Source organism: Geotrypetes seraphini, chromosome 3 (assembly GCF_902459505.1).
Source record: "Geotrypetes seraphini chromosome 3, aGeoSer1.1, whole genome shotgun sequence".
Lineage (NCBI taxonomy): Eukaryota > Metazoa > Chordata > Amphibia > Gymnophiona > Dermophiidae > Geotrypetes > Geotrypetes seraphini.
Genome location: NC_047086.1, coordinates 273958256 through 273976297, shown reverse-complemented (window position 1 = coordinate 273976297; position 18042 = coordinate 273958256). Strand labels below are relative to the sequence as shown.

General features: G+C 43.6%; 1 protein-coding gene across 1 annotated transcript in view; it reads right to left on the bottom strand.

Moving 5' to 3' along the window:
* The window catches only part of ACTN2 (actinin alpha 2), a 421202-nt gene that overhangs the window by 81204 nt on the left and 321956 nt on the right, over positions 1-18042 (bottom strand). Inside the window, exon 12 of the mRNA XM_033936711.1 lies at positions 11862-12012. Within this exon, the coding sequence (XP_033792602.1) occupies positions 11862-12012 (151 nt within the window). The remainder of the gene's footprint in view (positions 1-11861; positions 12013-18042) is intronic.

Genomic DNA, 18042 nt, shown 5'->3' with positions numbered 1-18042 from the left:
TAATGCACAGCTGCTGGGTCTAATTAAAGCTCAAAGGAAAACCCAGCAGAAGCAACAAGCTGCCCTGCCCCCTTCAGGTCAGGGCGTAGTCAGTTGAACGCTTTAGAAGCTGAACTGAGAAAGGCTAAGTCAGTCTATCCTGGGCCAGCCCAGGAAGGAGGCTCGCGGGACTGCGCTCCTGAGTCTACACAAAGCCAGGACATTGAAATGTTGGAGGCAGCTCCTGTCCCTGAAGCCAGCCCAGATGCCATGGAGTTTATGGATACTGCCATGGAACCGGAAGACATATTCATGGAGGAAAGCTAAGTGAAATCGTTTGACCTTTTTTCTATGTTTTGAATCTTGAAGTTTTCTTTTTGAACTGTCTGGAAGCACAAGTCTGAACTAGGCTCACCGCTACAGGGGTGCCTGATTTTTGGGACATTGAATGTAGTGTGGTTTTTTTCTTGGCATTTTTATCTTTTGCCTTTTTTGGTTGCTGTTTGCTTGGGACTTGATTGCTGAAGGTGTGAAGAGATAGTATGCGGGGAGAATCCATGCAAGATCCTCAGGGTGGGATTGTGGGGCCAATTGTGGCAAGTTTATTTAAAGTGGATTCAGCTATTCCTCTCCCCAACCAGCATGTTAAGGTTGGTTGGGAAAGGCCTGTTACAAGCCAGGCCTAGGCAACGCAGGCTACAAGTTTTTAAGCAGCATTGTGAAGGACTCTGATGAATCTGGAAAGTTTTGGTAGCCTTATTTTTGCCCTGCCTGGACTGTGGGACTGATAGGGCAGTGCTACTATGAACTATTTGATCACTTACCTGCTTGTACCTGCAAGGAAGGTGTGGGCTATATTTTAGAAGCCCGGATTTTATGTTCATGTTTTCTTTTGGAGTTCAAAGGCTTAACTCTGGCAAAGTGCTACTTAAGCAATAAAGTGAGACTCAAGTTTGGTAAAACTTTATTGTTCCTGACAAACTGTTTATTTTTCCTTTATTCTACTGATAAGTACCAGCAGGACCTCCAACTTATTCTGGAGGCACGTCGAAGTCGGTTGTTACTGAGCGTTGACCGGGGGACAGCTTTAAACCCGGCACCGGCACGCCTACATAGGGTAGTGGCCGTTTATTAGCGAGATTTGTATCCAGTTTAGAAGAAGAGTGCGGAATTTTGTGCTGGATGTTTTTAGGAGATATGGTGGACAGTTGTTGAGGTCACAGGATGCATGGCTGTATTTTTTATAGTATTTGTTGAATTCAGGCCATTGTATGTTGGGGAACTGAGACCATATTCTCTCTGCTGCAGTAGAATCTCTATCTATGGGGAGAATTGTGAATTCGTTAGGATGGGTAGAGGTGTCATTGAGGGTAGCTCTTGCATTGGTAATTTTATTTTGGAAGTGTTCTGCTAATAGAGAGGCTGAGGGGGGGTAGTATTGTTAGTGGTCAGGTAGGGTTTGGTGTCGGTTAGGGTTTTTAGAATTTGGAATAGTTTTTTGGTGTCTTGGGTTTCAGTGCCTATTAGGTTGGTGTAGTGTGCTTTTCTCTTGTCCTTTAATTGTGATTTGTATTGTTTGTTGATTTTTTTCCCAGGCGGATTTTGTATGATCCAAGTTCGATTTTCTCCATTTTCTCTCTAGTCGTCTACATTGTCTTTTGAGTTGTAGCAGTTCGGAGTCGAACCATTTATCTGATCTCCTGCTGGGTCTGGATTTGGTTTGCAGTGGGGCTAAATCATCAAGGGTGTTGGAGCAAAGTCTTTCCCAATGTAAGATGAAGTCCTCGGGGTTGTTTTCTAGAATAGTTTCATCTATTTTAGACAAGAATATGGAGGGTTCGATGTGTTTGCATGAGGTGTATGTTACTTTATTGAGTTTTGTTATAGTTTTTTGTTGTTTTTGGTCCAGTTGATGTTGAAAGTGTAGGTGTAGTGATCTGACCAGATGGATCTGGACCATTTTCCGTTAGATGTATGAATTTCTGTTAAGGATGGTTGGTGGGACATGAAGGCTGCAATATCAAGTTGGTGGCCTTTTTCATGAGTTGTTTGTGAATTTAGCATTTGGAAGGATAAGGCTTTGAGAAATGAGAGAAAGTTGTCTACTTGTTTGGATGATTGATCATCTAGGTGTAGATTTAGGTCTCCTAGGAGTAGGTTGTAGGTTGCTATTAGTGAGTTTTGGTATATGAAGTCTTCATCTTCGGTTCTTGCTAAAGACTAGTTTCCCGGCGCTATATAGCAGAGCATGCAGTTTAGTGTGTCTTTTTAGTGTGGTGCTTGAGAGTTGGCAAGCTAAAAGGTCCATGTATGGGTTAGATGTTTTCTCAATTATATTAAGGGTTAGATCTTGTTTGATTAAGATTGCTAGGCCTCCGCCTCTTTTTTTTTCCTCTGCAGACCACTGTAATTTTGTATCCTTGTGGGCAGACTTCAATTATTCTAGGGTCTGATTTGGAGGTTAGCCAGGTTTCTGTGAGGAAAAGACAGTCCAGGTTTTTTTGTGTTTCCAGGTTTTTATAAGCTCTGTTTTTGGACCTAGCGCTCTGATATTTAAGTAGGCGCATTTGAGTGTGGATATCTCTGTGTGATAGTTGTGGGTTGTGTTTGGATATATAAGTGATTTGGTGTGCCGGTTTGGTTTGGTCTTAGTGTGTGTTGGTCTTCTTCCCCATGCTGTGGTAATGGAGTGTAGAGTGTTAGATTGTAGGTTTGAGTTTCTGTCACTTGATGTTTTCCTATTTTGGAAGAGAGATTTATTTATATCTGTAGCGGGTGTAGGGAGGAGGTTATTTGCTGCTGTCTTCCCGCTGGTTAAAAGAAGGATTAACAGTATGAAGTGCTGGGCTCGTGAGGTTAGCTTCATTTTGGGGTTTGTTGTTTTTTGGGTTTTTTTTAATTTTTTTTTGGTGGTTGGTGGTTGGTGAAAGGTGGTAGAAGGGTCTTTGGTGGTTTGGTTGTTGTTTTTCGGTTGGTTTTATGTTTGGTAGTGTTCACATATCAATGTCAAATCTTTTTTATTTATCTCTGAAAAAGAAAGTGATGTAATTGCAGGTAAACAATAAAAATGTTTTTTGATTTACTCATGAAACAAAAGATAACCACAAAAATGTGTATTCTAACTAAGGAATAAATTAGGACACCCGGCACCTTCTTTGACATGGAGGGAAAAATGGCCAATGCAAAATCAAAAGCCTCAATAGCTTGGACAGGTTGAGTGAAAAAGTATACCGAAAAACGCTGATGATCCCTGGGCAAAAAAAAGTGGTCCAGAGCCTGAAGACCAAAAAATCAAATTGAACCAAAGTCAAGGGAAATGTGAAAATCTGAAAAAAAGAATTATGAAGAAAATTATAAAAAAACTAATAATTGGAAGGCACCAAAATGACTTCTAAGTCTGACGCACTGAGGAGAAACTGAAGAAACAGCTTCTTGGCTCCACAGAAAACTAAGAACTGATGGTCCCACAAGCTGAGGTCAGTCAGGAAGGCACCAGCACGCGTGTTATGGGCATTGCCGAAAGATTTTAAGTACCAGTGCACTTGAGAGTGTCTGTACCGGGTTCCTTGGATGACATCACCCACATGTGAAAAAGCACAGTTACTTACCGTAACAGGTGTTATCCAGGGACAGCAGGCAGATATTCTTGACTGATGGGTGACGGCACCGACGGAGCCCCGGTACGGACAATTTTAGAGTGATTGCACTCTAAGAACTTGGAAAGTTCTGGTAGGCCGCACTGCGCACGCGCGAGTGCCTTCCCGCCCGACAGAGGCGCGCGGTCCCCAGTTAAGATAAGCCAGCTAAGAAGCCAACACGGGGTAAGTAACTGTGCTTTATCCCAGGACAAGCAGGCAGCTATTCTTGACTGATGGGTGACCTCCAAGCTAACAAAAAGAGGGATGGAGGGAAGGTTGGCCATTAGGAAAACAAATTTTGCAAAACAGATTGGCCGAAGTGTCCATCCCGTCTGGAGAATGCATCCAGACAATAATGTGAAGTAAACGTATGAACTGAGGACCAAGTGGCAGCTTTGCAGATTTCCTCAATAGGAGTGGAACGGAGGAAAGCTACAGATGCTGCCATCGCTCGGACTCTATGGGCCGTGACAGAACCTTCCAGTGTCAGTCCGGTCTGAGCATAACAGAATGAAATGCACGCTGCCAGCCAATTAGACAACGTACGTTTAGAAACAGGACGTCCCAATTTATTCGGATCAAAGGACAGAAAGAGTTGGGGAACTGATCTGTGGGGTTTCGTACGCTCTAGATAGTAAGCTAGAGCCCTCTTACAATCCAAAGTATGTAGAGCCTGTTCCCCAGAATGAGAATGAGGCTTCGGAAAGAAGACAGGCAGAACAATGGATTGGTTGAGGTGGAATTCAGAGACAACCTTAGGGAGAAACTTTGGATGTGTACGCAGAACCACCTTGTCATGACGAAAGACTGTAAAAGGTGGATCTGAGACTAGTGCATGTAGCTCACTGACCCTCCTGGCAGAGGTGAGGGCAATAAGGAAAAGTACCTTCCAAGTGAGAAATTTGAAAGGAGCGGTAGCCAAAGGTTCAAAAGGAGGCTTCATTAAGGCGGAAAGAACCACATTGAGATCCCAGATAACAGGAGGGGCTTTAAGAGGTGGTTTCACATTGAAAAGACCCCGCATGAACCTGGATACCAGGGGATGAGCTGAGAGGAGTTTTCCATGGACTGGCTCATGAAAAGCTGTAATAGCACTGAGGTGGACTCGTGGACTCTGATTGAAGTGGACTTAAGGCCAGAGTCGGACAAGGAAAGAAGATAATCCAACAAAGTCTTCACTGCAAGAGAAGAAGGATTATGATGATGGAGAAAACACCAGGAAGAAAATCTTGTCCACTTCTGATGTTAGCATTGCAGAGTGGCTGGTTTCCTGGAGGCATCTAGAATGGAACGAACAGGCTGAGACAAGAGAGTATCATGAGAGGTCAGCCCGAGAGATACCAAGCTGTCAGGTGCAGAGACTGGAGGTTGGGATGTAGAAGGGTCTGTGTAAGCAGAGAAGGAAACAGAGGAAGAAGAAAAGGTTCCCTGGAACTGAGTTGAAGTAGAAGGGAGAACCAATGTTGCCTGGGCCACCTCGGAGCAATCAGAATCATGGTGGCTCGTTCCCTCTTGAGTTTGAACAAGGTTCTTAACATGAGAGGCAGAGGAGGGAAAGCGTATAGGAACAGATTGGACCAGTCGAGGAGAAATGCATCCGCTGCCAGACGGTGAGGAGAGTAGAGTCTGGAGCAGAATAGGGGCAGCTGGTGATTGTGAGGAGCTGCAAAAAGGTCTATCTGAGGCGTGCCCCATTGAGCGAAGATAGACTGTAGAGTGAAAGGATCGAGTGTCCATTCGTGAGGCTGGAGAATCCTGCTGAGCTTGTCTGCTAAGGAGTTCTTTTCTCCCTGAATGTAGATAGCTTTCAGGAATAGATGGTGATTTATGGCCCAAGTCCAGATCTTCTGGGCTTCCTGGCACAAGAGGCGAGAGCCTGTCCCACCCTGCTTGTTGATGTAGTACATCGCAACTTGATTGTCTGTGCACAGCAGGAGGACCTGAGGAAAGAGAAGATGTTGGAAAGCCTTGAGGGCATAAAACATCGCTCTGAGTTCCAGGAAATTGATGTGATGCTTCTTTTCCTGGGCTGTCCAAAGACCTTGAGTCTGGAACTCGTTCAAATGGGCTCCCCATGCATAAGGGGAGGCGTCGGTGGTGATGACTAGTTGATGAGGAGGTAGATGGAACAGAAGACCTCTGGATAGATTTGAGGATACCAACCATCATTGTAGAGACTGACGAAGAGATGATGTCACAGATATGTGTCGTGAGCAAGGATCCGTCGCTTGGGACCACTGAGTAGCAAGGGTCCATTGAGGAGTGCGCAGGTGAAGACGTGCGAAGTGTGTGACATGAACTGTGGAGGCCATGTGACCCAAGAGTATCATCATTTGCTTGGCAGAGATGGAAAGTTGTAGAAGCACCTGCTGACACAGAGATTGAAGCGTTTGAAGGCGGATGGATGGCAGGAACGCTCTCATGAGGACTGTGTCCAAGACAGCTCCGATGAATTGAAGTCTCTGAGTGGGGATGAGATGAGATTTGGGTAGATTGATCTCGAACCCCAGAAGTTGAAGAAACAGGATGGTTTGGTTGGTGGCCAGGAGTACTGCATGAGCGGATGTGGCCTTGATTAACCAGTCGTCCAGGTAAGGGAATACCTGAAGGTGGTGAGATCGTAGAAATGCAGCCACTACAATCAGACATTTGGTGAACACCCTCGGAGAGGAAGCAAGACCGAAGGGCAGCACCTTGTATTGGTAATGACAATGATTGATCATGAAGTGGAGGTACCGTCTGGAAGTTACATTGATCGGTATGTGAGTGTATGCCTCTTTGAGATCGAGGGAGCATAGCCAGTCGTCTTGATTGAGAAGAGGATAAAGAATGGCTAGAGAAAGCATTTTGAATTTTTCCTTTACCAGATGTTTGTTGAGATCGCGAAGATCTAGGATTGGTCTGAGATCTCCCGTTTTTTTGGGAACTAGAAAATAACGGGAGTAGAATCCCTGCCCCTTTTGATCTAGAGGAACTTCTTCTATAGCGTTCAGAAGGAGGAGGGATTGAACCTCTTGAATAAGGAGGGCAGATTGAGGACTGTTCAAAGCAGACTCTTTTGGCAGGTTTTGGGGCGGAAGAGTCTGAAAGTTGAGAGAGTAGCCGTGGCGGATGATGTTGAGGACCCATTGGTCCGAAGTGATAAGTTCCCACCGGCTGAGGAACAGAGAAAGACGACCTCCTATAGGTTGAGGCAGGAGAGCAGGAATAGGAGTACTGGCTATACTTTGGAGAATTAAGTCAAAAGGGCTGTGTCTTCTGCTGTGGAGGTGGCTTCACAGGTTGCTGCTGTTGCTGCTGTCTGGGAGGCTGACGTTGTTGCTGCCGTTGACGCCTGGGTTGCTGAGCAGCTGTTGGTAATGGCCGAGCTGTGAAGCGGCGTTGATAGGCCGATTGCTGCCTAAAAAGCCTTGCTGTAGGAGGCTTTTTCTTATTTTTAAGCAGGGTATCCCAGCGTGTCTCATGAGCAGAGAGCTTTTGCGTGGTTGAGTCCATGGATTCCCCAAAGAGCTCATCCCCTAGGCACGGGGCGTTGGCTAACCGATCTTGATGGTTAACATCAAGTTCGGATACCCGAAGCCAGGCCAGGCGACGCATAGCCACAGACATTGCTGTCGCTCTGGATGTAAGTTCGAAGGTGTCGTAAATGGACCTAACCATGAACTTACGCAGTTGAAAAAGAGACGACAAGCAGCTGTGGAAGGATTGATGTTTACGTTGAGGAAGGTACTTCTCAAATGAAGCCATGGTGGTAAGGAGATGCTTAAGATAAAAAGAAAAATGAAAAGCATAATTGCCAGCTCTATTTGCTAACATTGCATTTTGGTAAAGCCTCTTACCAAATTTATCCATGGCTTTACCCTCTTTGCCAGGAGGTACAGAGGCATATACACTGGCTCCTGAAGATTTTTTAAGGGTGGATTCGACAAGTAAAGATTCGTGTGGAAGCTGAGGTTTGTCGAACCCAGGAATGGGAATTACTTTATATAGAGAGTCTAGTTTATGTGGGGCCCCTGGAACCGTTAAGGGAGTCTCTAAATTCTTGTAGAAAGTCTCCCTCAAGATGTCGTGAAGAGGGAGCTTCAAAAATCCCTTTGGAGGTTGGTCAAAATCAAGGGCATCCAAAAAAGCTTTAGACTTTTTGGACTCAGCCTCCAAAGGAATAGACAAAGAGTCACACATCTCTTTCAGAAAACTCGAGAAAGATGAAGTGTCATGCCTAGAGAATGGGTCAGGTACAGCAGAATCCTCCTCATCTGAGGAACATTCACCTTCAGAGAGAAAGGGTTCCTCTGAATCTCCCCACAGATCAGGATCCCTGACATGGGAAGCATGGTCCCGAGACTCTGGAGTAGATGGTTCTACGTGTCGGGTTTTGCGTACCGACTTACCCGACCTCATCGATACCGAGCCAGGAGATGTAGTCGGTAGCACCGGTGCCGAAGTCTGCACCGACTGATGTTGAGCTCTCGGCTCCGGTGCAAGAACTGGCATCGATACCGATGAGGTCGAGTGAAGCGGTACCGAAACAGTGGATGCAGGTAACACAGGCTGTTCCACAATCGGTACCGGTGGCTCGGTGCGGACCGGCACCGGAAGGTTCGGTGCCAGGATAGCTGGAAGGAGCTGTTGTAATTGCTCCTTGAGCTGCACCTGGAGGATGGCCGCAATTCGGTCATCAAGGGATGGCACCAGTACCGCTTTTTTCTTCTGCGGTACCTGCGGTGCCGCTCGACGCCCCGGAGATGAGGAGCCCAATGTCGAGGGACTCACCTCAATAGGGGCGGAGCGCTTCCGCTGGCGTCTCACAGTCGGCAGGATTGGGCTCACTGCACTCGAGACCGGAGGACGCTCCAGCGGGGAAGGCTTCTTAGCCGGCTTACCTGAATGCTGGGACGCCGGTGCGGTATCACGCGGCGTCGAAGAAGAGGGTGCCGACTGAATTGGTGCCGAAGCCGGAGTCGATGGAACGGGGTCGGACATCTCGGCACCGAACAGTAATCGCTGTTGTATTTGGCGATTTTTTAATGTTCGTTTTTTTAGTGTGGCACAGCGGGTGCAGGTGGAGGCCTGATGCTCAGGACCCAAACACTGTAAACACCAGTTGTGTGGGTCCGTGAGAGATATAGGCCGAGCACACCGCTGGCACTTTTTAAACCCTGGCTGAGGGGGCATGAAAGTAAAAACGGCTTCAGCCAAATCGAAGGCCGAGGCCTCGATGGTGGCAGAAGGCCCCGCCGGGGAAAAACCAAATTTGACGAAAAAAAATTAAAGGTTTTTTTTTTTTTTTTTTTTAAACTAAAGAAAAAGAAAAAAAGGCAAAGAGCCAAAAAGGTTTACGCGAGCGGGAAGGCAAGTTAGAAAAAAGTTTCAACAGCCGTTGAAAAACGCGTCTTCTTAGCTCCGCAGAAACTAAGAAATTGGGGACCGCGCGCCTCTGTCGGGCGGGAAGGCACTCGCGCGTGCGCGGTGCGGCCTACCAGAACTTTCCAAGTTCTTAGAGTGCAATCACTCTAAAATTGTCCGTACCGGGGCTCCGTCGGTGCCGTCACCCATCAGTCAAGAATAGCTGCCTGCTTGTCCTGGGATAATATCATGTTTGCTTGTCCTCAGAGAACTTGTGTGTGTGCACACTATATCAATGTTGACATTGCAGTGGGAGCTGCACCATGCAAGGTCACACTAGGCAATTGTAACTCTCCAAAATAGCAACATTACAAGGCCATGATGTCAGCCCCTCCGAGTTCTTATTTCTTATGAAGCCATTTTAAAACTAGTTATACAGTGAAGACACCAGAAAATCAACTGCATAAGCAAAGAAGCTGCAAAGATTAACTTCCCAATATTTAGCCGGAGGCAGTCAGCGTTTTTTAAGCGCTGATTGTCACCGGCTAAATTATGCCCTGATATTCAGTGCCAGGCTAGGTCCAGGAACTGGTACCATCAGGGCATAATGCTGTGTGGTTTGTGCAGACCCAGCTGATATTCAGCCGGTTCTGCATAATAATTTTTCTGTATTTTAAACCTCCCCCCCCCCATACACACACAAATGCCTCCTCTCTCTCTCCCCTCCCATTGTCAAAGGCCCCTTTCTGGCCTTGCAACCCCTTCCTATGTGTAGGTAGGACCCCTGGGCCTACCTATATACTTGGTGATCTAGCAGGTGTCCTCAGGGGCAGGAGAGCATCCCCCTCACTGTAGCCTTTCACAATGGCTGCTGTGACCTCTTGCAGTGCTGTTTTGAAAGCCCATTTTAAAAGGTTGTCACAAGGAAACAGCAGAGATGGGGCTGTGCTCCTACCCCTGAATATCCCCACTGGTAGGCTCGGAATGGGGTTGCAAGGTGAGGGAGGGCTTTGACAATGGCAGGAAGTAGAGGGAGAGAGGAGGCATTCATGTGAGGGGGGAAGGAGGGGGAGCTTTTTTTTTTTTTAAGACACAGAGAAATACTTGTGAACTCCGGCCCAATATTGAACTGTGGTCCATGTTAAATGAGCAGACGAATTTAGGACAGTTTTTGAGCAGTTCTAAATTCACCCGCTCATCTTATGCAGACCCTGGCTGAATATTGCTGGAACTTGCTTAAGCCCTGGCTCCTCCCCCTGGCCTGCCTCATTTTTCTTTGTGCCAGTAAGGGCCAATATTCAGTGGCACTGCCCAGCTTAGCGCCAATGAGTATCAATGCAGATCAGTGATTTAAGTGGTCCAGAGCCTCTCTGACCTGCTTGTTGATCTGAATCTCAGGCCCTAAGAGTTTATATCGGGTGTAGACGTTGTTTAAAAATATGATTTTTTTAAGCCCAGACCAAATATATTCCACATATTTAAAAAGGTGGAATGAAGGCCAAATAACAGCTCACATTGTTAACAGGTGAGGTGAAAGAGGATGTTACAGGAACATCCTTTATAGAATGGAAAAAGGATTCACAATAAAGAAAACAAGAAGCAGTATGAAAACTAGCAAGTCAAAAAGAAACACTGATAAGGAAGGCAAAAATAGAATTTGAAAATAAGCTTGCTTTAGATGCAAAATTTCAAAATAAAACCTTTGGGCCAGATTCTGTAACCGGCACCTATGGCGGTGACCGCCTTAAAAGTGGTCACCGATCATGTGTCATTGCGCCTAAATTCAGCCATGAAAGGTGGCTGAAATGTAGCCCTGGAAAATCCTGGCCTACATTTCACCCTATCTATGCCACCATGGGATCCTAAAGTAAGGCTGCAGCAGCCATAAGCTGATCGCAACAGGAGAAGTTATCCCTGATCAGCTGAGTCAGCAGAAGGGATAGTACCCTTCTGGGAAGGGGAGAGTACCCCTGCCGCAATCAGCTGCAGCAGAGGACTCCCGGACTGCAATAGGCAAGAGGGATGCCCATGGGAACAGCCTCAACCACAGGAACAGCCTCAACTTCCAGTGCTGAATGGCTCAAGAACACAGGCCAGTTGCAGCAGAGAAGAAGGTTGTAGTCAGAGGTCTACACTGAGCTTCTGAGGCCAAAAATGAAGCAGGTGGGCTGCAGGTTGGACAAGCATGTACTAATGTATGCTCATCTCCTTGCATACCTGATTGACACTATCAACCAATGACCACTAGCAGCACTTCTTACACTTACCCTCCCTCTGAAGAAGACCCTCTTCTAAGGATTTAGAGGTGAAAAAACTTCAGTTACCTATTTTCTATGTGTATAATATGCACAAAATGATTCATAAAATTACCAGTACTCCCTACATGCCCTGCATCTCTGGGACCTAGTGAGAAGCACAAAACTGAACAAAAAAAGGTGTCAGGCAAGACACCCGGCAACAAAGGACAATTTTTGTGCTATTCCTGATTTCCAGCAATACTTCCAATACAAATGAAGATCAAGAACAGCAAATACTTAAATCAGAAAATAAAATGCATGGCCATCTTTAATGAGACAAACATTATTTGTGTACACTGTAATAAATTTAGAGGCCAACATCTGCAGAGAATGTATTCAAGTTTTGTCCTGCATTTAACTTGGAAGGGTGAACAAAAACAAAAAAAAGATAGGGGTTTATTACTAAAGAGCCCTTCCTTGAAGTTCCTGGATGTACTCGTAAGCCTAAACTTAGCTCTGGAAAGAAAAAGGCCTCAAAAGCCAGGTTAAGATAATATACTTGTGTAACTGTCTGTGGAATTCTTTCATGGCACTATCTAATTCATTGGAAAGAGTTTATCGGTTAAATGTCAGCAGCTGTGTGCCTATAAATGGAACATACTTCAGCTCCTGAGCAATGGCAGCGATCTGTTCTACCCTTTCCTGGTGGGCCGCCAAGTCACTCTCAAATGCCTCATGTTTCCTCAGCATTGCACGCAGTTCAGTCAGAGAAGCAGATTCAAAGTCTTTCTGAAGCAAAATCTGCTCTTTGCCTGAAAAAAAAAAGCAGAACACCAAGCCTGAGAACTATAAACACAAAACAGACTAGTAAATTTTACATGAGAAAATTCTTGACTAGTCCAGCCAAATTGCTTTTTCAGCTGCTTTTGGTAGCAGCTTTTCTTTTAAATTGCATGCATAATGGCTGACCTATAGTCCACTAAATCTTTGAAATAAAATAAGCCATACAACAGGGACATTATAGGAAATTTATGGATGTTTGAGAGCCATAGACAAAATTCTGTAAGGAGTGATTGTTGATTTTGCCCTTTGATCATACACGTCCAGGGTGGGTGAGTGGGTGGGGAGATACTTTTAATTTGAGTGCAATTGTTGGATATTTAGAAAGGGGGGATGATATATGTATTTGTTATAAAATATCATTTGATAAAATTTAAGTGCTGTTAACGTGTAAGATGTCTGTATAATATGTTGCACTTATTTTTTGGTTTTACAATGAATAAAGATTTAAAATTGCATGCATAACGGCTGACCTATAATCCACTAAGGGCTCCTTTTATGAAGCTGCATTAGGGCATTAAAGCACGGAATAGTGCGCGCTACATTGCTGCGCACGCTAGACGCTAATGCCAGCATTGAGCTGGCGTTAGTTCTAGCCGCATAGCACACGGTGTAGTTTTATCCTGCGTGCGCTAAAAACGCTAGCACACCTTAGTAAAAGGAGCCCTAAATCTTTGAAATAAAATAGCACACATATTGGTTTGAGTGAACAGAGAGATCTACTTCCTCATTTTTGTATTTCTATTAATGAAGTGGATACTGCTATCCTGACTATTCAAGTTAGAGGGCTATTTATACCCAAAAGCAGTGTGGGAGTCCTCCAACTGAACTGCTGCCACTAGGGGGTGGTGTTCCAACATTGTGTTTTCAATCTCTAAGAGCATACAGAACTTGCCTGTCCCTTGCTATTGAAAATGTGGTATCGCCTGGAAGCATTGGATGATAGCAGGAATACGTTTATTAGATTATGTTATCTCTAATGGTAAAATGCTTGAATTTTCACAGTTGCAACATAAATATGGTCTTAATAAATCAGAATGTTTTAGATGGTTGCAACTGAAGCAGGCCATTCAGGCGGGGTTCCCTGAATGGAAAAACCTTAGCAATCATTTTAGTATGGAGTTCTTATGCTTTCAGGCGGACTTCTTGGGTCACCAGGCCGCCCAGTGGTATAAATTGCTGACTGGATTTATTAAAAAGAAACTAAACACTGGTCTGAGAGACATTTGGAGTATTGAGATTACGCACCAAATTACTGTGTCTCAATGGCCACAAATTTAGACTTGGAGGATGAGATGTACAGTGTCGGCATCTATGAGACAAACTTGTTTTTTTCTGTTCAATTACAAAATTTGGATAGCTCTAAGTCTAATAAATGTTGGCACTGCCATCTCGAAGCAAGGACTTTAGATCATTTATTATTCTATTGTCCATTTATTATGAATTTCTGGAAATCAATTTGGGACCAAATTAATTGTTTATTAGACAACCCAGTGGCATTATCATATGATACTGTGCTATTTGGTATGGCAATGAGAGCAAAAAGTCAGATTTCTACAAATAATAACAAATTATTACTTATAATGACTGGGGTTGCCATTCAACAAATTACGTATAATTGGAAAAATTTGAGTAGATTAAATTATAATTTCTGGTGGAATTCCTTATGTCATGTTTATAAAATGGAAAGATTTCTTGTAATACAGCGTGGTTTTTTCAGGAAATTTCAGGATGTGTGGGAGCCATTTACAAAGTATTGTACCGATTAGGGAATTATTTTATTTTATTTTTTTTTCCCTTAAATTTACAAGTTTGATTGTGAGGGGGGGAGGGGAGGGTAAATTTATTGTTACATATTGTATAAGGTATTGATTATATGATAAGGAAGGGTGGGAGATAAGAGCATATTATTTGTACCATTGATGATTATTAAGTGTTATATTTATTGTTAATTTGTTTGTTAATTTATTGTTACACTTATTGTAAATTTGAAAATGAATAAAGAATTAAAAAAAAAGAAAATATGGTATTTGAAAAACTACCATCACTAGCAGGAATGCAAGTGGAGGACTCCCACACAGCTGGGAATACTGCCCAGGAGTGATAACACAATGTTCAGGACAATTAAGATTAACAGTCTCAACTTACTAACAACTTACTGCATATCAGTAAACAGGCCCCTAAGTGAGATCACACCACTATGTTCAATATTTCTGCATGTCTATCATCCTGCAAACAATTTATTCAAGACACTCAACAATAAACACCATTAAATGAAATATTGGATATGATCAGCTAGTAAATTATTGCAGTCTGATTTAAAAAAAAAAATAAAACCATGAAGGTCAATTACCGTAATCCATTTTGAGGCTGAAAAGGAGACTGACATGAATGTCTATAACATAAATATTTACTGTTCAAAGCTGGAACACAGGAAAATGAACAGGCTTAACAGAACCCAAATGAAATTTGGGGGCACACCCTTTCCCAACTATGGAACGTATTAGCTGCCTCATCTCCTCATCCATAAAGCCTAACTTTTTCCTTTGTTACCATAATCACTCAATTGAATCTGATTTTCTATAGCGAGAGACAGTAAAACGATATGGAGCATATGAAGGCCATAATATTAGTACAATCAAAAGAGCAGGAAGCCAAAACATGTCCATACAGCCAGCACATTATTGCCTTGTCTGCATATTCTGAAATTCATATGACACTAGGGAAAATAAGTATCAATGGGGAAAACTCACTGAAATTAAGAGGGAAAAAAAGATGTTTCAACCACTTGCACTAATATTCTACTGTATAAAGAAAAGCAAGTATCTACTTTCCTTTATAGAATAGACTTCAAATATGCACTTTCCTAGTGTTTAAATCTGAGTGGAACTATTCACAAATAAAAAAATAAAGTCAGGTTATGAATCTGTAAATGTTTTTTTCACTCACTCTGCTCTTGTGTTCTGTCCACATATCTCCTTTGGTTCAACTTTTACAGTGTAGGCTCTCAAACTCTGTCCCTTGGTGTTTGTGTTTATGTGCTCTTGGCAAGAGTTAACAATTGTTTTAGATAAGATTGCCCCAATTAAAGTTGTGAAAAAGAAACAGAAAAATAATCCCTGGTTTTCTGAGTCCTCATTAGTATTAAGAATTAGTGCTGGCTTTCACAACACTGTAGTACAGATTTCTACTGTGGGCTGGCGAGGTAAATGCTCCAACTCTAAGTGTTGGAATATTTACTTTACCGGTCCATGGTAGAAACCTCTACCGTGGCTTTATAAAAGGAGCCCTAATATAAGGAACCATTAGAATCAAGAATGTTATATAAGATGGAGAAGGGAAAAAAAAGCAATTTAAGTTGTCAGTGACTGAAGCCAAGAAATTAAATTATAACACAGGCCAACAAAAACAATTTTTTTCTTTAGTGCCTTGGGTTTTTTGACCTGTTCCTGGGGTTATTTTGGGGCACTTATTCAGAAAATTGCATTGGATAGACTGCATCAGCTCTAATTTCTTAGATATTGTTGAATAATGGCAACAAATATGGTTCTATTCCAATCGATCACTCTACCAGGGACCTTGGGGTGATAGTGTCCGAAGATCTAAAAGTGAAAAAACTGTGTGACAAGGCAGTGGCTGCTGCCAGAAGGATGCTGGGCTGTATAAAGAGAGGCGTAGTCAGTAGAAGGAAGAAGGTGTTGATGCCCCTGTACAGGTCATTGGTAAGGCCCCACTTGGAGTATTGCGTTCAATTTTGGAGACCATATCTGACGAAGGACGTAAGAAGACTTGAGGCGGTCCAGAGGAGGGCGACGAAAATGATAGGAGGCTTGCGCCAGAAGACGTATGAGGAGAGACTGGAAGCCCTGAATATGTATACCCTAGAGGAAAGGAGAGACAGGGGAGATATGATTCAGACGTTCAAATACTTGAAGGGTATTAACGTAGAACAAAATCTTTTTCAGAGAAAGGAAAATGGTAAAACCAGAGGACATAATTTGAGGTTGAGGGGTGGTTGATTCAAAGGCAATGTTAGGAAATTCTACTTTACAGAGAGGGTGATGGATGCCTGGAATGCGCTCCCGAGAGAGGTGGTGGAGAGTTAAACTTTGACTGAGTTCAAAGAAGCGTGGGATGAACACAAAGGATCTAGAATCAGAAAATAAGATTAAATATTGAACTAAGGCCAGTACTGGGCAGACTTGCACGGTCTGTGTCTGTATATGGCCGTTTGGTGGAGGATGGGCTGGGGAGGGCTTCAATGGCTGGGAGGGTGTAGATGGGCTGGAGTAAGTCTTAACAGAGATTTTGGCAGTTGGAACCCAAGCACAGTACAGGGTAAAGCTTTGGATTTTTGCCCAGAAATAGCTAAGAAGAAAAAATTAAAAAATTTAAATTGAATCAGGTTGGGCAGACTGGATGGATCATTCGGGTCGTTATCTGCCGTCATCTACTATGTTACTATGTTTGACGAATTTACTTCAATTTTTTGAGAAGGTGAACAAACAAATCGATAGCGGAGACCTGGTGGATATAATATACTTGGACTTCCAGAAAGCGTTCGACAAGGTTCTGCACGCAAGGCTTCTGAGGAAACTACAAAGCCATGGAATAGAAGGGGACATACTAAAATGTATAGGCAAATGGCTGGAGAACAGATTGCAGAGGGTCAGCGTAAATGGGAAGTTCTCGGACTGGGAGATGGTGACAAGCGGTGTTCCCCAGGGCTCGGTTCTCGGGCCCATTTTATTCAATATCTTCATAAATGACCTGGAAGAGGGAACAACAAGCAATATTATCAAGTTTGCAGATGACACAAAACTAGGTCGGGCAGTTGGGACACAAAAGGACAGCGAAGAACTGCAGAAGGATTTGAACCAGCTGGAAAAATGGGCGGAAATGTGGCAGATGAAGTTTAATATAGAAAAATGCAAAGTGATGCACCTGGGTAGGAAAAACAAGGAGCATGAATATAAAATGTTAGGTGTAACTTTGGGCAAGAGCGAACAAGAAAGAGACCTGGGGGTACTGATAGACAGGACCCTGAAGCCGTCAGCTCAATGTGCAGCGGCGGCAAAGAAAGCAAACAGGATGTTGGGCATGATAAAGAAAGGGGATCACGAGCAGATCGGTGGACGTCAAAATGCCGCTTTACAGAGCGATGGTCAGACCACACTTGGAATACTGTATCCAACACTGGTCTCCCTATCTAAAGAAGGATATAACCCTAATGGAGAGGGTACAGAGGAGGGCCACGAAACTAGTAAAAGGTATGGAGAATCTGAGCTACAAGGAACGACTCAGAAAACTGGGTTTGTTCACCCTCGAAAAGAGAAGACTGCGAGGGGATATGATAGAGACTTTTAAAATACTAAAAGGATTCGACAAAATACAGCAAGAAACATCGTTATTCACATTGTCAAATGTGACACGGACTGAAACTGAGGGGCATCAGGCCTAGGACAAATGTCAGGAAGTTCTGTTTCACACAGCGTGTGGTGGATGCTTGGAATGCTCTCCCGGAGGAGGTTGTGACGGAGACCACCATTCTGGGATTCAAAGGTAAATTGGATGCACACCTTCTTGCAAATCACATTGAGGGATACGGGTTAACAAGGTCTTCATCAGGGAACACCTAGCTTAGCCTCCGCGTGTGCGGGTCGCCGGTCTAGATGGACCTAAGGTCTGATCCGGTGAAGGCATTTCTTATGTTCTTATGTCTTATTAAAGAAATGACAACTTTGCATGAGGTAAAACTTTATAGTTTATGAATCTTTCCTTAATTGCTTCTGATAATTTTGGCTATACACAGCTAAAAGCAGTGCAACATGCGGAAAGTGAAGTTTAGATAGTTTTTCACTTTCCGCATGTTGCACTGCTTTCAGCTGTGTATAGCCAAAATTATGAGAAGCAATTAAGGAAAGATTCATAAACTATAAAGTTTACCTCATGCAAAATTGTGATTTAGATTCTAAAGTATCAACTGCAAGAGACAAGATTTT